The sequence below is a fragment of the Callithrix jacchus genome, chromosome 8 (genome assembly GCF_049354715.1).
Source record: "Callithrix jacchus isolate 240 chromosome 8, calJac240_pri, whole genome shotgun sequence".
Taxonomy (NCBI): Eukaryota; Metazoa; Chordata; class Mammalia; order Primates; family Cebidae; genus Callithrix; species Callithrix jacchus.
In genome coordinates, this window is record NC_133509.1 from 109,198,960 (window position 1) to 109,222,775 (window position 23,816).

A 23,816-nucleotide genomic window follows, 5' to 3' on the forward strand; every position below is an offset into this window, starting at 1 on the left:
AGCATTAGACACCGGAGGGGGCACCTGGGACCAACTTCGCGAAGCGGGGAGCCCGGCGGGGGGGTGGGGTGAGCTAAAGACCTGCGGCCTCAGCCCCTCCAAAGAACCGGGAGATGACGGGGAAAGCAGGGGAAGCGCTGAGCAAGCCCAAGTCCGAGACAGTGGCCAAGAGTACCTCGGGGGGCGCCCCGGCCAGGTGCACCGGGTTCGGCATCCAGGAGATCCTGGGCTTGAACAAGGAGCCCCCCAGCTCCCACCCGCGGGCTGCGCTCGAAGGCCTGGCCCCCGGGCACTTGCTGGCGGCGCGCTCAGTGCTTAGCCCCGCGGGGGTGGGCGGCATGGGGCTTCTGGGGCCCGGGGGGCTCCCCGGCTTCTACGCGCAGCCCACCTTCCTGGAAGTGCTGTCCGACCCGCAAAGCGTCCACTTGCAGCCATTGGGCAGAGCATCGGGGCCGCTGGACACCAGCCAGACGGCCAGCTCGGGTAGGTGAGGCGAGGCTGCGCGGCTGCCTGACTTGGGGCGACAGCTGGGAGCCCCGCGCCGTCGGCTCTTGCTTGCTGGACCAGGCTTCCTTCCGGCGGAAAAGTTCCTTCCAGGCCGGGGGTCGCTGCCTGGGCCTTGGGCCGACGCGTCTGGTGCCGGGACCGGGAGGATGCTTCGGCGTCTGCCGGGTTTCTGTCCCAGTATTTCGGGCGGTCGCGCCTGAAATACTCCAGTCCCCGCGTCGGGCCGGGCTCGGCCACGGCACTCTGTTGGGGCCCCACAAAAAACGCGGTTTGGGGTGTCGGAGGCCGTGGTGCAGGGTCTCCGGCCGGGTCGGAGGGCCACAGCTCCGCGGCTCCACTGCGGCCCGGGCCTCGTGGAGTATCCGCACTCCCGGAGCCCGATGCTATTCCGGCTCCGGCCGGGTCCCTGGTGTCCAAAGTTGTCTGTCTCCTCCTCCTTTCCCCATTCCCAAACCCCGCGTTGGTCAATTGGGGTTTATTTTTCACCCGCACCAGCTCAGAAGACCCGGCCACCGCGGCAGCCAAAGCGCCCACCATCCGCTCCCACGTAAGCGCCACAATATACCGGAGCCCGGCGACGCGCGGGCTCGGGGACCCGGGGACCCTGGGTGACCTCCTCGCCTTCTCCCGGCGCTGCTTTCCCGGGGGTGCGTCGCGGCCCGCTCGGCCCTCCGGTTCTTGTTCGAGCTTGGCTTGGCAATTCCCCCGATTTTTCGTTGCGTTTTATTTTGTTTTACGTGGAAAGGCAACGCAAACCAGCGCGTCGCAGGCTCTCGGGCCTCGAGTGGGGAAGCATCGTGCTGCCCCGCGAAAGGGATGGTGCCCGCAGCCCAAAGCCTTCCCGGAGCCCAGCTCCCCACGCCTAGGCTCCACTCCTCGCTCCTCCGGGCCAACTTTCCGTCCCGGGGCACTGGGGCTGGTCTCGCAGGGCAGGACGCAGAGGGGTCGGGAGCGCCAACCGGGGTCTCTGCGGCCCCCTAAGGGTGCCTCGTTCTCGACCCTCCCTGTCCCAAGCGCACCGGGGCCTTTGCCTCTCTTACAACGAAATCTGTTCAAAATCTCCGGATTCGGGCCCGGCGCGGTAGAGGCCAGTCTGGGCTGAGATGGGACGGCCACCCTGGCACCCCAAGGCTTCCAGGGGAGACAGAGCAGGCTCCCGCCGCTTGCTGAGGCGGCCCGGAGTGGGGCCCTCGTGCGTTTCGGGCACCGTGGAGCGCGTCCCCCACTCTCCCGCATGTCCTTCCGTCCGCTTTTCAGATTCTGAAGATGTTTCCTCCACCGATCGAAAAATGTCCAAATCTGCTTTAAACCAGACCAAGAAACGGAAGAAGCGGCGACACAGGTGAGGCCCCGCGGCGCTTTCTCTTCTCTCTCCTGTCCGCTCACCCCCGCCGCCCCCCTCGTCCGGGCTGGGGTCTCTGGGACCCTATTTTCGGCGACCCCAGGTCTGAGGTCCGAGGCCGTGCCAGGGCTCAGACCACCCGTTGTTTGGCGGAATCTGCCCGGGGCCTTGGCGTCCGGGGCCTTGGCGTCCGCGCCCGGTGAGCACGATGCCGTGGGGGGAAGCCGTTCGGTTCGGGCTTTCTCCTTCCGCAGGAGAAAGCAAAGACTCCAACACAGGCCACACTGAGCCACAGAGCGGGTGGCGGCCCCCAGATCCCCGCATCAGTACATTCCAAGAGCCACACAGACCGCGCGGCGGGCAGATTCGCTCCCACCTCCCGCGGGAGCCGGTTCCTTTGCGCTCGGCCTCACTCGACAACCGCATTTCTCTCCCGGGGTCCCTGTCCTCTTTGCCAACTCCCTAGCTTTCTGCTCCCACCGTTCCCCAAAGCTGGAGCGCACTGACGGAACATTTTTTTTTTTTTTTTTTGAGCTTCTCGTTTGTGATTCTGACCGAGTCGCTTCCCTTCAGTGAGCCTCAGTTTCCTCGTCTGTAAAATGGAGTAGGGGGCGGTGTAGACTGGACGGTCCCACCAGCCATAGCTGGAGTGGGATGGGCTGCATCGGGGTACAGACTAGAAAGGGTTTTTTTTTTTTTTTTTGATCTTTGAATAAAAATTACTTGTACAAAGTTAAAACTCAATAGATGTCGACAAGTTTATCTTGAAAAGTAACCCACCCTTCTCCCCACCCCCGCCCTGCACCAGCCTCACTGCTATTCGTTCCTTGGGTACTTTTTTTTTTTTTTTTGAGACGGAGTTTTGCTCTTGTTACCCAGGCTGGAGTGCAATGGTGCGATCTCGGCTCACTGCAACCTCCTCCTCCTGGGTTCAGGCAATTCTCCTGCCTCAGCCTCCCGAGTAGCTGGGATTTCAGGCACGCGCCACCATGCCCAGCTAATTTTTTGTATTTTTAGTAGAGACGGGGTTTCACCTCGATCTCTTGACCTCGTGATCCACCCGCCTCGGCCTCCCAAAGTGCTGGGATTACAGGCTTGAACCACCGCGCCCGGCCCCTTGGGTACATTTTTAAGGTGGTTTGCAAGGAAATAAAGGAGAGAGAACCAAAAATCTGCCTGCCTTTCTGCGGGTGCGGCCCGCAGGTGCTGCCCCGGCGCTCACCTCGGAGCTGTTTCCCCGAAGCTTCCTCCGCCGCCGCAGGCTCCGCGCCCTTTCGGGGACACTTCTCCACTGGGGTGTGCCTCACCCCCCTACAGCGTTTTCTCCCACCCCAATTTGTTCTCAGCCTCTTGCACCCTCTCTCTTCGAGCTTTTCTTTGCTTCTTTCTTCCTTGGCCCTAGGAAACTCCACTGTTGACCCTCCACCTTTCAAAACGGCCTATCATGACCCCTCAGGCCCTAAGAGGTTTTGGCTTGAATGTAGGTGAACTTGGACTTGGTTTCTCCGGACCTTGTTTTATTCTTTTACAGCAGCTGTTTGCTTTTGTTTCATTTGTATTGTTTTATTTTAAAAGGAAAAGGAAATTGTTTTTGGTCTTGATCATTGGTCTTTTTCTTTACATTCAATTCATTCAACGAATATTCGTTAAAACACTTTTTATGCACCTATCTTATGCTGGTCCCAGGGTGGGTAATCCTGTCATCTTCCCAAGCAGGGACAGGGACAGGGCAGGTCAGAGACTGGCAAAACTGCTCTTGTGCTGGTGCCCGAGGGGCGGGAGGGGGTTCCCACAGCTTGGGGAGCGCTGGAAAAAGCATCCCCAAACCCCGAGTACAGGAACGTTTCTGCATCAGGAGGTCTCATTGTGTGGCACTTGGACTCATAGCCTAAATTCCATGCTTAAGTTCGCTGACTGACTGTTCTCTTCTGCCACTCTCTTCAGCAGGGACACCTTTGGGGGCTTTGGTGGGTTTTCATGGGGGGCAGCACAGCAACTCAGCAACATCAGATATTAACCGCCTGGGATTTCTATTTCTGGTGCATGAAAGGAGAAGGTTATTAGAGAGAGGAGAATGGCTACTGATTTCAAGTGCTGTTTTTAATTAGGAAAAAATACATTTTATCTGAGCTTCTGTCATTTGGGGATTTGGGGCAAGAGACCCTGGAATCTGGTGATGAGAGATGGGCTTGCTTTTATCTCCCAGAAACAAACCAGACTTAGAAGCGTTTGGAGGGTGGGGTGGGGATGAGGCAGCCATGGTGAGAGTCTCTCTCTCGGAATTTGCTGTTTCTCTCTACTGGGAAAGCTCAGGTCCTCTTCAGACCGGACACAACAGGAGCCGGCAGAGTCTGGGGTTCTGCATAAATCAGGAACAGAGAGGTTGGATCATACTGTGGGGGAAGCATGTCAACTCTGAGGCATGAATGAGGGAAAGTTTAGGAGATTTGAGTTTTTGTTTCGTTTTTGAAGAGGAGGTCTCCCAAGTAGAGGGTGGGACTTGAATGGTTCTACATGACCTACAGTTGGCTCTCCTCTTTGATTGCTTTTGTGCCTCAGTTTCTCCAGTTTCAGAAAGGACTTGCATTTTTTGATTGTTTATTTTGGTGCTCTGTCCATGGGCCCTTCTGCACATGGCAGGAGCGAAAAAGCAGCAGATCTTCAAATTCTCAAGAATTAACTTTCTGTGTGCATAAGCATTTCATGTCACTGCCCCCCGCCAGAATAACAGAAACGATTTAGTATCAAACCAGTCATTTTCTGTAAAGAGCACCATTTTTCTTTGCTGCATTATCCCCTGAGATATTAAAGTGGACACCAACATAAGGAATGTGTGAGGCTCACATCTGTACTTTTGGGTTGTGTGACAAGGGTGAGGGCACAGCAGTGAGGAATTCTACACCTCTGTGCTGGCCCTGGGGTCCATCCCAGGGGACGAGGCAAGGGCTGTACCATTTCTACAAGTTCAGTTTGTGGACGCTGGGCTAATTTGCCTTTTGGCTTGTTAATGAGGTTTCAGGATAAAGATCACCCAAAAGCTGGTGAAATTAAGGTCTGAAAAAAGAGGAATTTATGTCTGGAAGTAGGTGTTTAGTGGTTTATTCAGGAAAGGGGACCCCTGAATCCCCTAATGTTGGAGGCAACATTTTACAAGTTGGGGCATATTCATTTGCCCATTTTCCTAGGGTGAGAGAATGTAGTTTTTACCAGATTCTTAAAGCCGTTTATAACACAGACTAGATCACCATGAACTGCCCTGTGGGGGGTGGGGAACTGTGCCCGTGGGCTCTCAGGGTCGCCGTAATGGACCCCCCCCTCCAGGTGAGTGGCTAAGTTTGGAAGTTCGAGATGGTTGGATGGCGACCCTTGCCTTCTCAGCACAGAAGAGGACTGGAAGAGGCTCTGGGCAGTGCAGGGAAGCTGGCAGGTCTGGGTGGTGTGGAGGAAGGGCAGGAGGAGGAAGGGGCACTGGGGTGAGTCGAAGAAGTGGGAGATTCAGTTCTCAACTGTGTAAACACTGAGGTTGGGGCTGCATTTGACCTTCTGGTGAATCTTCCTACTTTCAGAGGCATTTAAAAATTCAGCTCTAGTGTCTGTGAGGGCCCAGGAAGCTGGTCTGGGTGGAGCTGGGCTGTTTGGTTATCTGGTAAGCGCCTCTTCTCTGGCTTGGGCACAAGAGGGGCTTTCTGCTTTCCTAGAATGTGCTTCTTAATAGCCTTTTCCCCAGAGCAGTTCCAGAAAGATCCCCAGTGTGAAATGTCACTGAAGGCTGAAATAATGGCCATCTCATACACACACACACACACACACACACTCACACTCGGAAAGGGTAGTGTGAGCCCTCAGCCTTGAGAAGGAAGTAGCTAGAGGGTTAAACTATGAGTGAATGAGTGTGTGTGTGTGTGTGTGAGAGAGAGAGAGAGAGAGAGAGAGAGAGAGAGAGAGAGAGATTGCTTCCAATTGTGCTGAGCCAGCCTGGGTGCAGAGGAAGGTGGTTCTGTCCTCTCTGAGACAGGCTCTTTCAGTTTCTGGGGTCCTGAGTGTCTGGTCTTGCTCCCCTCAGGACAATCTTTACCTCCTACCAGCTTGAGGAGCTGGAGAAGGCATTCAACGAGGCCCACTACCCAGACGTCTATGCCCGGGAGATGCTGGCCATGAAAACGGAGCTGCCAGAAGACAGGATACAGGTAACATCCCTGAGCCCTCTCCCTCCACGCTCCCCGCTTTTGGTGACACCTACCGCTCCAGGGTTCCAGAGGCCCAGGAGCCCAACTCCCAGCCCGCTGTGGGCATGCGCTTGCCTGTGATCGCATTCTCAGCCTACTGAAGCTGAACACCTGCCACATGAGGTGGGCGCTGTGGGGGGATGAGAGACGTCCAGCTGTGGTCTGGCTGTTCCAGACTTAGGCTTCCCGGGGAGACAGGCAGACAGATCCTGCGGGGGTCTGGGTATGAGAGGTGGAGACTGTATGGGCCCCCGGTCCTGGGCAGAGTCTCTGTTGAGGTGAAGGTGTCCTTGGACAGTAACCCCTGCCTGGCCTCTGTTCCAAGGCTAGAGGGAGCCCCAGGCCTCTGGGTGGCTGCGAAGAGGAAGCTGGCTTCTAGTCCTGACCCATCTGTTTACCTCCCCTCTGCTCCCCTCACCATGACGAAAGTGTTACCCCTTCTCTTCCTGCTCCCCACCCCTCCATCCACCTCAGGCTCCTTCCTCCCACACACAGCCCAGCAGCTGCTGCCCTGATTTGCTCCTCCTTCTCTTCTCTCTGGTCTGGCCCAGGATGTGAGCTGGGCAGGCGCCTGCAAGTGGCTCCTGGGCACTTTTGTGGCATAACCAGTCACTGATATGGGCATGTGGTAGGCACGGGGCCTCCACTTGGTGGCAGCAGGACCTTGGCAAGTTCAGAGTCCCCTACTTGGGCAGGAGTGGGGCTGCGTAATCATTTCTTTGGGAGAGGATGAAGTCTGGGCAGGGCCTCCAACAGGCAGAAGGAGTGGGGTGGGAGGAACATTTCCAGAAGATTTAGGGTTGTCTTAGCTGGTGCTCAACCTTCAGTGAAAGCTGCTCCCAATGCCTGAGCGATCCAGAGGATCCAGAGCTAGATTACTGCAGAGGCTGGGGCCTGTGGGCCGGGGCCCTGTCCTGACTTCCTGGAACTGCTCTGCTCTGGGTCTCCTCCCTAGCCTAGGTCCCTTGTGTCTCCAGGTGTGACGTGTGCCTGGGAGGCGGGAGGAGCCAAGTAAGGTGTGTGAGTTGCTCTGTCCTCTCTCACTGGAGGACCAGAGAATGGGAAATGAGGCTGTGAGGTTTCCTCTCCCCTGGAAATCTATGTGGAATTTCAGCCCATGGTTTTAGACATTGACACTAACAATAAGCTCAATTATTCATAAGCAGATTATGTTTGGTGCATTATCCATGGTGCCCTGGACCCATTACCCTCCACCCAGTTGGGTTCTAGTGAGGTAAGCTGGGCATGGATGTTGAATTGTGTGTGTGCACGCGCATGCATGTGTGTAAGCCAAGCCAGTCCAGCCAATGCATAGCAGTAACCCCTGCCTGGCCTTCATTAGCACAAAGTTAGCCATTCCAGGTGGCTGTGGCAGGGAGGAGCAATGACAAATCCCTGCTGTTGGCAGGCCCCACATTTGCAGTATTGACCAGAATGAAGGAACAGCTTGTCTTTTGCAGTGGGTTGTCCTAAAATCTACTTGGTCGATTAGGTAGGGGAGGGTGGATGAGGTGTTTGGAACCTGCTGAGCTCAGGATTTGAGGGCAGGCTCTCCCTCAGCTGTAACTGCATTGCTATGAATGCCCCAACAGGTGCATTGAACTTAAAAGGGCTTTGTTAAGTTGCTTGGGGGTTGTCTATACGGTGATATCTGAGGGCACCAGAATCAGCACGAAAGAGCTTGGGGTGTGGGATGAGGAGCGCTCATCACCCTGTGACTGTGAGGGCTCTGCAATTTGTGGATATTGGAGAAATGAGGGAAGAGTCTCAGAGTTTCAGCAAGGTGGCCTGGGACACATCTCAGTGTGTATCAACAGCAGTCACAGCGATCATTTCCAGAGGAGTTTCCACGTGCCAGTGTTCTCCTGAATTCATGACGTGCACAGGAGAGGCAGGGTGGGATAGTGCTTAGGGCCACTGACCTTGGAGCCAGACTGCCTGGGCTCCTGGCCCGGCTTCACCTCCCAGGCCCTCCCACCCTTCATCTGTACAATGGGGGTGACAGTGGCATCTGCCTTTTGTGCAGAGGCAATGAGCCAAATGTGTGCCGTGTTCGGGACAGTGCCTGGCACGTGCCCCCCCCCCCCCGTTCACCTGGTGTCAGATCTGATCTTATTAAATCCTGGTGACAACCAGGGGCTGAAGACCATGAATTTCCTTTGAGAACTGAGGTAGCTGAGGCACAGCCACTTGCCCAGGACCCACGGCTAGTAAGTGGGAGACACAAGATGCAAGTACCCTGTCCTGCCGGCTCTTCTGTTTGAAGTCTTTTCTTTGACTTGAAGCTGGGGGAGCAGAGGTGATTGGAAGTCAGGAGGGGGACCTGTATCATAGTAAAGATAATCAATGTTTATTGAGTACCAGGCACTGTCATTAAAAAAAAAAAAGGTAGCTCAAAACTCACTTATATAACAAAATTATTTTTTGAATATGCAAATTCTGTACATGAGTTCCAAAGGGTGAAAACTCAGTCCTCCCGCTGTTGCCTCTACAGCAGCCCGCCCATGTCTTTCGTTTCCTCACAGAGCTAGTTCATGTATATTCAGCAGAGCCCTCAGAACACCCATGAGCTGGGAGCTACTATTTATTATTCCCATTTGACAGATGGGGAAGATGAGGTGCAGACAGAGGCCAGAGTTTAGTCCCTTTAGACTCCAAAACCCTTGCTTCCCTCCCTAACATTTCCCCTCAATGTGTTGGCTGCCACTCCTGAGCCAGGCCCCTCCCAGCCCAGCTTTGGGTCAGAGGACTCTGTGGATGAGATAAGGGGGAGGCTCCAAGTCTGGAGTTAGAAACTCTCGGCCAAGCAGTGGCACAAGCCTGTGGTTCCAGCACTTTGGAAAGCCAAGGTGGGAGGATTGTTTGAGCACAGCAGTTTGAGACCAGCCTAAGCAAAAAACAAGACTCTGTCTTTGAAGAAAAGAAATTCCTGGCTAGGTGCAGTGGCTCATGCCTGTAATCTCAGCCCTTTGGGAGGCTGAGGTGGAAGAATTCCTTGAGGCCAGCCTGGGCAACATAGTGAAATTCCCATCTCTACAGAAAAAATTTAAAAAATAAGCCAAGTATGGTGGACCCAGCTATTCAAGAGGCTGAGATGGGAGGACCACTTGAACCCAAGAGGTAGAAGCTACATTGAGCTGTGATGGCACCACTGCACTCTAGCCTGGGTGATGGAGAGAGACTGTCTCAAAAACAAACAAACAAACAAACAAACGAAAAACAGGAAGAAATTATCAAGATGGAATGGAAAGATTATTGAACTGGAGATCAGGAACTCGGATTTTAGCTCTAACTCTGACATCTGGTGCAGTAGAGGCTAGGCCACACCATCTGTGAGCCTCAGCTTCCCCATCTGTAGAAGGAAGAGGTGAGATCCCTTCCAGGGAGGGGCCTCCTGAGGATCCCTCCCCCACAAGCCCCTGGGCTACCATTGGTGGAACAGGTGTGCAGGGCAGGTGAAGTTTAACACCCCCAGGGGTGGGAACAGACCACTGGGGCACACATCCCTGCTGGGCCAACTCAAGGAAGCCCCTGCATGTTTGAGGTCTATTGGCTGATGTCTAATGAGAACCTGCCATGTGGACATGGAAAGGCAGACACGCCTACTTCTAGTCTTTGTATCACTCCCAGCAAGCCAAACTCTGAGTTTGAAATTACTCATTTGTAAGATAATAGTATTTTTCCATAATGCTAACTTAATAAAAATAGTGTTATTACTGGCATTTATTAAGTACTTACCATTGTCCCAGATACTAGGTACTTTCTATGCCTGGTTTCTTTTCTTTCTTTCTTTTTTGAGACAGGGTCTCACTCTATCACCCAGTCTGAAGTACAGTGGTGTGATCGCGGCTCACTGAAACCTCAAGTGGTCCTCTTGCCTCAGCCTCCTGAGTAGCTGTGATTACAGGTGCCCGACACCATACCCAGCTAATTTCTGTATTTTTAGTAGAGACAGCATTCACCATGTTGACCAGGCTGGTCGCAAACTCCTGACCTCAAATGATCCACCCACCTCGGCCTCCCAAGTGCTGGGATTACAAGTGTAAACCATCCCACCCAACCTGCCTTATTTCATTTAATCCTTAACAGGCAAATGAGTTAAATATCATTCCTACCCATTTTCCAGATGAAGAAACTGAGGGGCTGAGAGGTAAAGTAAGACTGGGATTGAACCAGTACTCACTTACCATGACATGAGATCCTATGAGAGACATGAATGCCTCTCTACAAACGAAAAATGCAAAGAACAGGGACTACAAACCAGTCCCACCATAAAGGCATGGCGACGTCCTCTGCCTGTGTGCTTGGAGGGTAAACACGTCCTCACTCTACATCTCTCTGGGCTGGAGGTGGAGGAATATGGTGCAGTGTTGGGGAAAGAAAAGCTCCTATGTCTCCACATCAGACTCAGGCACTTGGTCCTCTTTGTGTCCCAAATAATTAAGTAAAATGCTGGCGCCTGTGATCCCAGCACTTTGGGAGGCTTAGGTGGGAGGATCACTTGAGGCCAGGAGATTGAGACCAGCCTGGGCAACATGTCGAAACCTCATCTCCACAAAAAAATACAAAAATCAGCAGGTGTGGTGGTACATGCCTGTGGTCCCAGCTACTTTGGAAGCTGAGGTGGGAGGATTGCTTGAGTCCAGGAGGTCAAGGCTGCAGTGAGCTGTGATCGTGCTACTGCACTCCAGCCTGGGTGACAGAGCAAAATCCCATTAAAAAAAAAAAAGAATTTTAGAAGCCAGGAAGTCAAAAAAAAAAAAAAAAGAAGAAGAAGAAAAAAATTTTTTTTTTTTTTACTAGGATATGGCATTCTGGAAGTCCCTGCCAGCTATCAGCCCTGGGGAAAAGAAGGTGGGTTTCCAGACTGACTTTATTTTCTCTGTGGGGTCACTTGTTCCTAGAATTGTAAGGGCAGGCTACATATATACCCACATGTTTCCTCTATATTTTTTTCTAAGATGTACTTGTTATAAAATGCAAACATTACAGAGCTATGGATGTTCAAAGTGAGCAAAGACTACATTTCACCTTTCTTAGAAGCTTCATTTATGTTGAAGACTGAGGTTTAGATTCTCTGTCAAGCACTGAGACTTTGCCTCTTTTAAATTGGTCCCTGACTAAGGGTAGGGAACAAAGTATCAGGAGGTCATATTCCAGAAGTAAGAAGATAGATGCCTAGGTGGGGAAGGGTTTGCATGGATCTCATCTCAGGATGGTTATTAGGGCAGATTTTAAAAACACCCATGGGGGCCTCCCCTACAACCAGCAATTCTGATTTAATTGGTTTAAAATCAAACATCTTCGGCCTGCCACAGTGACTCACACCTGTAATCCCGGCACTTTGGGAGGCCAAGGCAGGTGGATCTCTTGAGGTCAGGAGTTCAAGACCAGCCTGACCAACATGGTGAAACCCTGTCTCTACTAAAAATACAAAATTAGCTGGGCATGGTGGTGGTGCACACCTGTAATCCCAGCTGCTTGAGGCATGAGAATTGTTTGAACCCGGGAGGCAGAGGTTGCAGTGAGCTGAGATGGTGCTATTGCACTCCAGCCTGGGCAACAAGAGCAAAACTCTTGTCTCAAAAAAAAAAAAAAAAAAAAAAAAATGCCGGGTGCGGTGGCTCACGCCTATAATCCCAGCACTTTGGGAGGCCGAGGCGGGTGGATCACGAGGTGAAGAGATCGAGACCATTCTGGTCAACAAGATGAAACCCCGTCTCTACTAAAAATACAAAAATTAGTTGGGCATGGTGGTGTGCGCCTGTGGTCCCAGCTACTCGGGAGGCTGCAGCAGGAGAATTGCTTGAACCCAGAAGGTGGAGGTTGCGGTGAGCCGAGATCGTGCCATTGCACTCCAGTCTGGGTAACAACCGCGAAACTCCGTCTCAAAAAAATATATATATATATATATTCAAACATCTTCATGTTGGCATCTGTATGCTTTTCAGTCTTTCTAGGTGATTCTGTGTGCATTGAATGTAAACGCACCGGGTTGGAGGCTCGGGAGAGGGGTGTTTCTGTAATATGAATGGAAGGAAGTGGCATTTTGGGTGGCAGGGAGGGGTGGGGTGCGGAAGGAAATGACCTGTTAGTGCTAGGGCAGGAGGCTGCCTGGAAATGTGGTCGGAGTTGCCCCCTAGTGGGCAACAAAGGCTGCAGCAAGACTCAGCTTCTCAGCCTTAGGCTGGGCTGCGCACAGCGCGCTGAAATAAAACCATGGCTGAAGTACTGAGTGGATGCAGAGTGTGAAGCCCCCTTAAGTCAGGGCGGAGACGAGCCCAAATTCATCAGCTTCCAGCCAGAGGGGAAGAGACTGGGCGAATGTGATGGATGCTCACCCAGAGCATGGCCAACAGAGCCAGGCCTGATGGAATGTGGCAAGATTGCAGAGCAAGGCCTGGGGTAGTGAGGAGACCAGAATGTGCAAAGGGCATCTGCCACGCACAATGTCTCCTTAGGAGGGTGATCCCGGAAGGATTGCAGAGGTCTCCAGGGAGACGATTGAGGGACGGAGCCCTGCTGTCTGGTGGTGATGCCAGGGTGGGAGCTTGCAGGACAGGAGCTATGTGATGATGCAGAGACAAGAGGAGGCATGGGGCATGGCCTTGGCTGTTCCTGCTGATTGCCCATGTAGAGAAAGAGCTGATAGGGTCACCCGGCATGCTAGCTGTGCCTTTGTATCCACTTGGCAACAGGTCCTTCCCTGGGCAGAGTCTACCCTTGGAGGCACAGGCACACTCTGTGCCTGCTGTGGAGGCACCCGCCGGACAGCTGTGGACAGCCATAGACCTTCCACAACCCGGACTTTCTCATGGCTGCTGGGGTATAGCTGCTGATACCTCTGAGGGGAAATGTATCAACCCTGGCTCAGCCGAGCACCATGGCTCACGCCTGCAATCCCAGCACTTTGGGAGGCCGACGAGGGTAGCTCACATTGAGATCAGCAGTTCGAGACCAGCATGGCCAATATGGTGAAACCCTGTTTCTACTAAAAATACAAAAATTAGCTGGGCATGGTGATGCATCCCTGTAATCCCAGCTACTCAGAAGGCTGAGGCAGGAGAATCGCTTGAACCTAGGAGGCGGAAGTTGCAGTGAGCCAGGATTGCACCATTGCCCCCCAGTCTGGGTAACAAAGTGAAACTCTGTCTCAAAAGAAAAGAAAAGGAAAGAAACCCAGGTTCATTCCCAAACTGAAAGGCCCTCCCAACTCACCTTTTCCTGGGACTCCAAATCTGGTGGCCCTGGGTGTCACTTTGGGCCCCCTCTCAGGCACTTGGCACCCTGAAGTATAAGGCAGGGCTCTGGTCATCGCTGGCACCTTGATGCAGGGTCTCCCAAAGAGCTTGGGACCAGACTCCCATGTGAGAGGAGCAGTCTCTTCTAGAAAATGGGTGGTCAGGAAAGTGAGTGAGAGAGGGATCAAAGGAATATTGTGGGCCGGTCAGAAAGAAGAGTCCAAGCAGAAAAAGGAGCCTAAATGCTGAGAAGAAATGTCAAAGATGGGAGATAAGATGATGTGGTTTTATGTGAAAGGTGTCCTAGAGCATTTCCTTGCAAAGCAAAGCTCGTTGCACACCCGACCACAGCATTCATCAAGCATCAGGCCAGAGAGTTTCAGCTCTTACTATGTGCCAGGCATTTCCCACACAAGGTTTAATTTTCACCAGAAACCTGAAAAGAGGTGGTGTCACAGGGCAGGTAAGGAATGAGAAGCTCAGAAAAGTTAAGAAATGCACTTGGGGCTTGGGTGTGGTGGCTCATGCCTGTAATCCCAGCACTTTGGGAGCCCGAGGTGGGCGGATCACCTGAGGTCAGGAGTTTGAGACCAGCCTGCCCAACATGGAGAAACCCCGTCTCTACTAAAAATATAAAATTAGCCGGGCGTGGTGGTGCATGCCTGTAATCCCAGCTACTCGGGAGGCTGAGGCAGGAGAATCGATTAAACCCAGGAGGTGGAGTTTGCCGTAAGCCAAGGTCACAGTGAGCAAGGTCGCAATTGTACTCCAGCCTGGGCAATAAGAGCAAAACCATGTCTCAAAAAAAAAAAAAAAAAAGAAGAAGAAGAAGAAGAAAGAAATGCATTCATAGCCACAAAGACACCTAGAGGCAGAGCAGAAATCTCCAGCCAAGGGCTTCTAGCTGCTGCACCACAGTTGACTCACAGGGAATATGGGCACTTCGTGGATATTTTCCTGCACTGGAGACTTAAGGGCTTGGAATATATTAAAAATGTGGGGAGGCCAGGCATGGTGGCTCACACCTGTCTCAGCACTTTGGGAGGCTGAGGCGGGCAGATCACCTGAGGTCAGAAGTTTGAGACCATCCTGGCCAACATGGTAAAACCCTGTCTCTACTAAAAATACAAAAAATTGGCTGGGCATGGTGGCTTGGGAGGCTGAGGCAGGAGAATCGCTTGAACTCAGGAGGTGGAGATTGCAGTGAGCCGAGATTCCCACCAGTGCACTCCACCCTGGGCAACAAGAGTGAAACTCTGTCAAAAAGAAAGAGAGAAAGAAGGAAGGAAGGAAGGAGGGAGGGAGGGAAGGAAGAAAGGAAGGAGAGAGAAAGAAGGAAGGAAAGAAAAGAAAGAAGGAAGGAAGGAAAGAAAAGAAAGAAGGAAGAAAGGAAAGAAAGAGAAGAAAGGAAGAAAGAAAGAGGAAAGAAAAGTGTGGGGAGAGTTTTGGGTCATCTGTTTAGCTCTCCAGATGCCTAAAGGGGAAACTAGAGGCTGTCTGTGTGGAATATTACAGCCGAACGTTGGCTCTATCTTCCCCTCGTCCTGGATTGTGGTTATTATTGTCAGTCCAGACTTGAAGGGCATGTGACAGAGGCCAGAGGGCCAGATAATGCCATTGATTAACTTCTGGGCAGGTTCCCGTTTATTTTCAGTGCCTCTACCGAAAACACACTTCTTGGGCCCCTTCTCTATGACAAGTGATTTTAGGCACTCACTCATTTCATGTAATCCTTCAAACAACCCCGAAAAGTGGATATTCTTATTTTTTATTTGAAGAGACTGAGACTGAGAGAAGTCAAGTTACTTGCCTAAAGTCACACAGCAATTTTTCAGAGCTGGGAATTCCTCAGGACTGGCTGGTCTCAATGCTTCTTGTAAATGTTTAAGTTCTGTATACAGGCTGGCGGCTTCCAGGAAAGGAATGGAAAGGGACATATATGGAGCTGTTAGGGTTAATTCTAATTCCTTGTCCACTTCCCTCCAAGGCACCATTGCCACAGCTTCCCTGCCAACTGTCCTAGAAAGAAATTGTTTTGGCCGTCCAGGTTTCCTCCATAAATTGGAGTAGCATCTGGTCTTCACAGAGAGCCAGGCATTCCAGGAGCCTATAACTGAGGGTCTGGATGACTTCTGGTTTGAGCGACCAGCTGGCACCGGCTCCCCTGGGAGAGCGTTTGTGGGCAAAGTCTGATCTGTGCAGATCAGCCAGATATTCATTTGCCCAAATTAGGAGACCCAGGAAAATGGTTCTGTTTATAGGCCCCAGAGATGATCTGAATCCCGAGTCCGCACGCCCTTCTTTAGTACCCTAAAAATGCTGTTTCCATCTGGGAAGCTGCTCCATCTCAAGCACGGGTATTCCTGGAACTCCTGGTGAAGCCAGGGCAATGCACCAGGTACCCATGCTGGGTGGGCGAGGGCACCACTGTCTTTGTATATTCCACAATGCCTTCTCCAGAATCCCTAAGTCCCAGCTACTGATTTGGCTCACTGCAATCTTCACCTCCTGAGTTCAAGTGATTTCTCCTGAAAACGGAACTCTCTTTTATAAACTTAGCATCAAAACTCAGTGATGGCAAAAACCGGACCAGACCTTGAAGAATTTTTTATCGTTCTTAGTGTAAACATGTACATACATGCCGTGCTGCAGAATTCGAAGCTGTGGGTTAGATCATGAGGTTCTGCTGCAGGACAGTATGTTACTGTGGTTTATGCCTCACATCTTTTGTCTTAAATCCAAAACACTCTCCAATCTGGCTGCACAGATACCAGTCAAAGGGTTGTGGCCTTGTTTTATTAGGATGGTGCAAAAGTCATTGCGATTTTTGCCATTGAAAGTAATTATTTTTGGCCAGGTATGGTGGCTTATGCTTGTAACTGCAGCACTTTGGGAGGCCAAGGCCGGTGGATCACCTTAGGTCAGGAGTTCAAGACCAGCCTGACCAACAAGGTGAAACCCTGTCTGTACTACAAATACAAAAATTAGTCAGGTGTGGTGGCAGGTGCCTATAGTCCCAGCTGTTGAGACAGGAGAACTATTTGAACGAGGGAGGCGGAAGATGCAGTGAGCTGAGATTGCACCATTGCACTCCAGCGGGGGCCATGGAGTGAGACTCTGTCTCCAAAAAAAATAATAATTACTTTCAATGGCAAAAATTCCAATGACTGTTTTGCACCAGTCTAATAGAATGTACTGTATCCAAGCAGGACAGACTGTCTCCTGACCAGGAAGCAGGTGGCTTCTTATAGTCACGAAGCAAACCTCCCCAGTTCTTTGTGGTCATGGTGTCTGGAATTCCATCACCAGGGGATTCATTCTTTGCTCTCTTCTCCGAGAAGTGGATAAAACCTGGAGTCATCCTTTGTTTGTTTGTTTTTGGTTTTGAGACAGAGGCTTGCTCTGTCGCACAGGCTGGAGTGCAGTGGCTGATCTCTGCTCACTGCAACACCCACCTCCCAGGTTTAAGCGATTATCCTGCCTCAGGCTCCCAAGTAGTTGGGATTACAGGTGTGCAACACCACAGCCGGCTATTTTTTGTATTTTTAGTAGAGACAAGGTTTCACTATGTTGGCCAGGCTGATCTCGAACTCCTGACCTCAGGTGATCCACCTTCCTTGGCCTCCCAAAGTGCTGCAGTTACAGGCGTGGGCCACCGCGTCGGGCCGGGAGTCATACTTTCATGTGGATTAGTCGTTTTAGATTTTTCCTCTGTGGGAGAAAGCAGCTTGCAGCAAGCGGGTATGCTAAGGGGAGGGCGATGGGGCAGGATTGAAGCCCCAGACAAACCGCAGGCCCGGGGTAGGACAGCTAGTCGGGCACGCATCCTGCAGCACAGGCCCGCAGCGCCGGTGAGATCTACGCGGCGTGGAGCCCTGCGGGGGATGGCCGGCCGCGCTCTGCCAGACTCCGGGCGGCCGGACGCTCACCCCGCCACCTGGCGGCGACGGCGGGAACCGCAGGAGTGCGCGGACCCCGAGCCCCGCCGGCCCCAGCCCGGGCTCCCCAGGCAGCAAAGGGTTAAGCTGTCAGCAGTGCGATGTTAAACAGGTGTCAAAGGCGCCCCATATATCTGCAGACTGAAATCAAATTCTTTGCCGTATAAAAAGATAAATTACCCAGGCGCTGCCGCGCGTCCCACTCATCACGCCAGCGCCAGACGGCAAGCAATTTTTTTTTTAATGTGCTAACGACCTAATCAAGCAATCAAGTCGGAGGAGATTGCAGCGTGACCCCGGCAGCCATCTGCCGCCGAGCCCGCATGCATTTCCGCGCCGCGCGGGGCGGGGGCCGCGAGGGGCTGCCGGGGGGAAGGGGGAAAATCCTAAACAAATTAACACCCAATTTTCCCCGTCTAATTAGTTAAATGAGAAGAGTTGGGGGTCCCCGGGGGAGCGGGGGCGGCTCGCGGCGAGGCGAGCGCTGCCTCCCCAGCATTAATTAGTGCGGGTCAATGCCGCGGCTCCCGGGAGAGCAGCCGCTTTAATTTCCCGTGATATTTCAGTGCCTGAGGCCCATCGATTCAAACTGAAATTAACTTATTTTTCAATCAGCCCAGGGCTGCCCCTGGGGGTGACTCTTCTTTTGCCGCCTCCTGAATAGAGCTGGAGCAATTTTTCATTAAAAGCTGGTACCTCAGCCGCGGGGGAGGGGGCCCGGAGGGAAGGGCGGGGCCGGCCCAGACTCTGGCAAGGAAATCAGGAGGAAATTAACAGATTTCCCGAGCCCGCCTTGGTCTCCCCCTCCCTTCTCCCCCGCCACTTCCCTGGGGCGACTCGCTGCCCCCGGGGTCTGAGGCTTAAGGGCTGTGGCGAGAAGGGACCCGCCAGGCTTGGGACCCAGCAGTTCCCCGCGGGCCTCTCATCTCCTCCGGGGACAATGCAAGGAGCTCCTGGTTCTGACAGCTGCGGGAAATCTCCGGAAAGCTGCTCTGGGGGACCAAGAAATCTTCCTTCCCCAATCCTGACAGGGATTCTGGGATCTCTTCCAAGAATGAGCTAGAGTGCTGCGGACACCAGGGCACCCTACTCTCATTCAGACTCTGCACCAATCAGCTTTGGGGCCAGAGACACAATTGCCAGTGCTTCCTCCACCCCCACCCCCTCCCAGGGCCCTCCTCCCATTTCCTCCTCAATCCTGGAGAATGCTGTCTTCATCCTTGGTCCAGGTCCCCCAAATACCATTCAGAGTTAGGCCCGGAGCTGTGGCGAGCAGGTACCTGGAGGGCACATGGGGCTTGGCACAGCGCAGAGGAGGGATGCTGACCCAGGCCTTCCCAGGGAGTCTCCCTCCCTAAGTTCCCAGCCTCCCTGATACCTGAGTGAAGTGCCCCTAAAACTGTCCCCTGCCCTTTGTCCCTCACCTGCAGCCTTTCTGGATGGTTCTGGCTCTGGGCTTCTGGCAGAGAGGAAGCCTCGAGCCAGAGACACTGCTAGTCCAGTGCTGGGAAAGGAATTTGTCCCTCTGCAAATCAGAAAAAGATTTGTATGCTGGAGGTGCGAACTCATGCAAGAGAGCCATCAGTGGCGGGGCGGGCTTCTCAGCTGCAAACAGCGTAAGACCCTGACTCCTGTGCACCTGCAACACCCTGTCCAGGAGGCATCCTACCCCATCTCCCTAGAACTACCTGTTATTCTCATAAGACTCATATCCTCTTTCTGAATACTCCCTGGCCCTGGAGGAACCCTGGGGGCACCATGGAGTGGGTGAGCTTAGATTAAGGATGCCCTGCTGGAGAAATCTTCACTCCAGGCCTGCAGGGGGTAAGGCCCTTGGGCCCAAAACCTCTCAGAGTGAGCCTCTGACCCGTTCTGTGCACCTACAGGTCTGGTTCCAGAACCGCAGAGCCAAGTGGAGGAAGCGGGAGAAGTGCTGGGGCCGGAGCAGTGTCATGGCAGAGTACGGGCTCTACGGGGCCATGGTGCGGCACTCCATCCCCCTGCCCGAGTCCATCCTCAAGTCTGCCAAGGATGGCATCATGGACTCCTGTGCCCCGTGGCTACTGGGTAAGAGCCCGCACCCTCCTTGGGGCCCTGCCCCTGCAGTGAGGAGAGCGGGCTCCCTGGAGGAGGGGACAGAGCCTTGGGGCAGGGGACTTGGGCCACAGCAGCCTATCAGGAGAGAAGCTCTTCAAAGCAAGCCTCTTGGTCTACCCTGGGGAACCCAGGGTGGGGGGGGGGTGGGCCTGGGGCCTGGTGTCTGTCACTTGCACTGGGTGACAAGAACTCTCATCAACGAGTCCCTATCTAGAGGGTCCCTAACTGTGGATTCTTTTGTCCTGTGAGAAGGGTGTGGCTATTGCCCTGGAGTCTGTACCCCCCTCTCCCCTTGGCCAGAGGTCGGCTTATGGTTGAACAGAACAGCCTCCCTTGGTGGTTGAGAGGACCCCTAGGTCCTTCTGGCTGCCATTCTGCTTTGCGCAAAGGACTTCTGTTCCCCAAATTTCTCTCCTTGCTATCTTCCCCACCTGCCGTCTTCCCCACCACTCTGGGCCTATATTTGAGAAGAGCACAAGCTTCTCTTGGGGTTCTAAGATCCGGAATCCCACAGGGGAAGGACAGGGGAGCATGTGCTGTGGCCTGGAAGGGACAGAACAGGCCACCTGGGCCCAGGTGCCCAGGGCTTTGGCAGGGGGAAGTCCCCCACAGGCCTGGTGACCCCATCTCCCCATTCCCTGCCCCTGGCCCTGGCCCAGCCCTGGGACTCGTGTGACTGTGGTGTGGGAGGTAAGGCTTTCTGCTCGTCCTTAATTCTGGCCTCTCTCTATCTTTGCCGTTTTCAGTTCAAGATGGCTTTCCCAGGCGCTTTTCTAAACCCGAATACCAACAATTCTTTTTAGGGATGCACAAAAAGTCGCTGGAGGCAGCAGCCGAGTCGGGGAGGAAGCCCGAGGGGGAACGCCAGGCCCTGCCCAAGCTCGACAAGATGGAGCAGGAGGAGCGGGGCCCCGACGCTCAGGCGGCCATCTCCCAGGAGGAACTGAGGGAGAACAGCATTGCGGTGCTCCGGGCCAAAGCTCAGGAGCACAGCACCAAAGTGCTGGGGACTGTGTCCGGACCGGACAGCCTGGCCCGGAGAACCGAGAAGCCAGAGGAAGAGGAGGGCATGGATGAAGACAGGCCGGCGGAGAGGCTCAGTCCACCGCAACTGGAGGACATGGCTTAGGTCAAGGGGTGTTCAGATGCCGGAGTCCCAAGACTCTGCTCTCCTCGGGACCTGTGGTGCTGGGAGGTACTCTCTGAGGCAAGGCCCAGGCCTGGCCTCTGCCATCCTCCTTGGCCCCCACAGGCCTTCCATCACCCCTGGTGGCTGCAGGCACAGCTGGGTTCCGACTCTGGACCATGCTGAGACATCCCTGATCTAGTCTTGACCTCTCCAGCATCCCAGCCTCAGACGCCTTCTTGCTGCCCACAACATTCCCTCAAGCCCCTTTTCTCTCAATCCCTTTGCAACCATCACTGGCTTGGCCACCCTTTGCTCTCTGTTCTCTTGCTTTAAAGAGCCCTCCTTCCCAGCTCTACATCCTTTGTGGATTCTGCTCTGCCCATGCCTAAAGCCCATTGCTACAAATACATTGCCAGCCACAGCTGTGACGCAGATGGAGTACTGGAACTGCAGCTCCAGTGTTCTGAGCACCCCAGTCCTCAGCAAAAGTCTTCTCCTCACTCAGCCTGTTCCTCCCTGCAGACCTGGCTGGGCCTGGGTTTCCGAAGTGGGAAGACACCGCCCTGCAGGCCCAGGCAGACACAGCCTCTCCCGCACCCATCAGTGGAGTAAAGATGGCAGGCTACACTTGGGAAGTCTCAGCCTGGGCCCCTCAGCCACCCTTGGTCTCATGCCCTGCCATGGTTACCCTCAGGAACCCACCCTCTCCACGCCCAGCCTGTCCCACTGGCTCCTCCCAGCATAGGCAACTACATGGCATGTGGCAATATTTGCTGCATGCTGTGAGTCCATGTCCTATGCCTCACAAATGCTGTAGCTCACTGCACTGTTCAGGAGTCTAAACCCTCTACCCTGAGTCCTCAGGCCCCTGGACCTATGTTCTGAAGCATCTTGACTCTCCTGATATGCTGCCTGTGACCTTGACTTGCTGTGAAGTCACCCTTTCCCCACAGCTCGTTGCAAACTGTTAGGTCGCATGTGCCCTGCCTTGAACAACCCAATCTAGCTGGTAAATGACATCTAGGAAGCCACAGGCCTGGCCTCCACTGAGAAGCCAAACCTGGAGTAGGCCTGGGACTATGCATATGCATTAAGGGCCTGTTAAAGAAACCTTCACTCCAGGCAGAGAGGGAGCTAAGGGCCTAGGGCTGAGCACCTCTCAGAGCAAGCTTTTACCCTGTTCAGAAGGATGGGAAAAAGGATGGAAGGAAAGCAAAGTAAAAGGCCAGGTATAAGCCCAAGCAAAGCTGTAGGTACACATGCCTTCATGCCAGTGTATGCCAGGAGGCACATCCACTAGACTAAAAAAGTAACCGTGATGGAATAAAGAGCTGGGGCTTCTTTCTGCCGGTGGATGGGTGGACCTGTTGTTGTGGCGACCTCTCTGGCCTGGCCTTTTCCATTCGCATGAGCAATGGGAGCACATAGCCCTGTTGACCCGCCCAATCCAGATTCCCAGGCCAGGCCCCAACCCCATCCACCCCACCACCATCCCACCCACCTTTGCAGGTACCTCGTTAGAGAAAGGCCCGAAACAGTGCATTGCAACTTTAATTCCAGATCAAAAGTTGATTTCTCCTTCATTTGATTTATGGAACTTCCCTCCCTGGTTCTTCTTGTCTTTGCCCTGTTGGTTTGAAGTGTTAGACTGTAGCCCCTGGTGTGTAAATAATGTACATAGAGTGAGAAGAAAGAAACTTGATATTGAGGTGTTTGAAATATGGAACTGTAATAACTCCTAGATATTTGAAACCTGTGATTTCGGTGCCATTTTCTGTAAAGAGACAAGTAAGAATAAAATTGACATAAAAATAGCAGGGGAGGAATTCAGGAGTCCATTGTGGGTGGACAGTGGTTTGTGTTCTGTGTGTTTGGGTGGCATAAAAGTAAATATACGGCCAGGTGCAGTGGCTCACACCTGTAATCCCGGCACTTTGGGAGGCCGAGGGGGGCAGACCACTTGAGGCCAGGAGTTTGAGACCAGCCTGGCCAACATGGCAAAACTCCGTGTTTACTAAAAATATAAAAATTAGCCAGGCGTGGCGGCATACACCTGTAATCCCAGCTACTCAGGAGGCTGAGGCAGGAGGATTGCTTGAACCTGGGAGGTGGAGGTTGCATGAGCTGAGATCACGCCACTGCACTCCAACTCGGGCAACAGAGCAAGACCCTGTCTCAAAAAGGAAAAAGTAAATCTACAAGTTGATTTTAGGTCAAACTGACTGGATTCCTTTTTCAAAATGACTCTAATTGTAGACGTACAAGTGGTTTATGTCTCTCCACTGAGCTGACACCACCCTTCAATGACATTAGTCACTGTGACATGGGATCTGCTTCCATGACTGAAACACAACTTAAATGTCCCAACTATTCATACTTCTTACCTCTGACTCCCTCCTGCTCCCCACACACTAGTCTGCATTTGCCTTTCTCCTTGGTACTGACTGATAACCCTGTTCCTCCCCTACTCTGTGGAAGGCCACAGCCCACACATGCCCTCATGCCAGTGTATGCCATGAAGGCCCCTAAGAGGACTCCCTTCCTTTTGTGCACAACTGTGCTCTTCCACATCTTACCCTCCACCTAAACAACAGCAAACAAAAAAGGCAATTGTCTCCGAAACTGCAAGACAGACAGATTATGTTAAATCCTTGTCAAAGGGAAGGAGACTCAACAAGAGAAACAGCTGGAGGAAGACCACATGAAATTGTCTGCAGACAGCTGTGACCCACAGACTTGATGATGTGCTGGAATTACAAGATGAGAGAGGGGTAAGCAGATGAGAGAGGTTGTATTTGAGCTTTGGGCTCAAGGAATTTCATAAGATTGTTTCAAATTGGCTCAGATGTGAACTCCCTTGTGGATGAGGTTTCTGGCAGCCCATCAGTGAAGGAGAATGACAGGTTAGCAGTCCTTACACCCTGGACTGGACCCAGATGTGGTCCTCGCAGCCCCAGACCCTGAGAGGCACACGTGAGAAATCTCCAGCATCTGTGTGGGGACGGGAAAGAGCCTTGAGCCTGGCTTCAAGTCCTGCCATGCGCAGCTGCTCCCGGGCCTTCCCTGGCATGTCAGCTCCTGCAGGACTCATCCTCGGTCTAGGAATGCCCTCCTCACCCTGTCCTCCCCCAACCCTCCAGGAAGTAAGCCAACTGTCATCCTTCTAGTCTCCTCCCCTTTGAAACCCTCCTGACCTTCCAGGAAGAGTGTATTTATTTACTGATTTATTTATTTTTGAGACAGGGTCTCTCTCTGTCGCTCAGGCTGGAGGGCAGTGGCGTGATCGTGGCTCATTGCAGCCTTGAGCTCTCAGATCAAGCCGTTCTCCCACTTCAG

At 53.1% G+C, this 23,816-nt stretch overlaps 1 protein-coding gene across 4 annotated transcripts; it reads left to right on the forward strand.

Moving 5' to 3' along the window:
• On the forward strand, positions 1-22,292 carry VSX2 (visual system homeobox 2). Of its 4 annotated transcripts, none has more exons than XM_035261001.3 (6): positions 1-483; positions 1,765-1,849; positions 5,913-6,036; positions 10,879-10,929; positions 19,141-19,321; positions 20,098-22,292. In XM_035261001.3, the coding sequence occupies exons 1-6, from the start codon at positions 114-116 to the stop codon at positions 20,478-20,480; spliced, it is 1,194 nt and encodes a 397-aa protein (XP_035116892.2). In that variant the 5' UTR covers positions 1-113; the 3' UTR covers positions 20,481-22,292. The 4 variants fall into 4 exon arrangements, with proteins under 4 accessions (XP_035116892.2, XP_035116894.2, XP_035116893.2 ...); XM_035261003.3 differs by having other exon boundaries at positions 20,155-22,292; XM_035261002.3 differs by lacking the exon at positions 10,879-10,929.
• The last annotated feature ends 1,524 nt before the right edge of the window (positions 22,293-23,816 follow it).

Bases quoted from the DNA above. Each gene is read 5' to 3' on its own strand.
- VSX2 (XM_035261001.3), top strand. From the start codon at position 114: ATGACGGGGAAAGCAGGGGAAGCGCTGAGCAAGCCCAAGTCCGAGACA. The intron at 484-1,764 runs GTAGGTGAGGCG...TCCGCTTTTCAG, and splicing joins CAGCCAGACGGCCAGCTCGG to ATTCTGAAGATGTTTCCTCC. The intron at 1,850-5,912 runs GTGAGGCCCCGC...TGCTCCCCTCAG, and splicing joins CGGAAGAAGCGGCGACACAG to GACAATCTTTACCTCCTACC.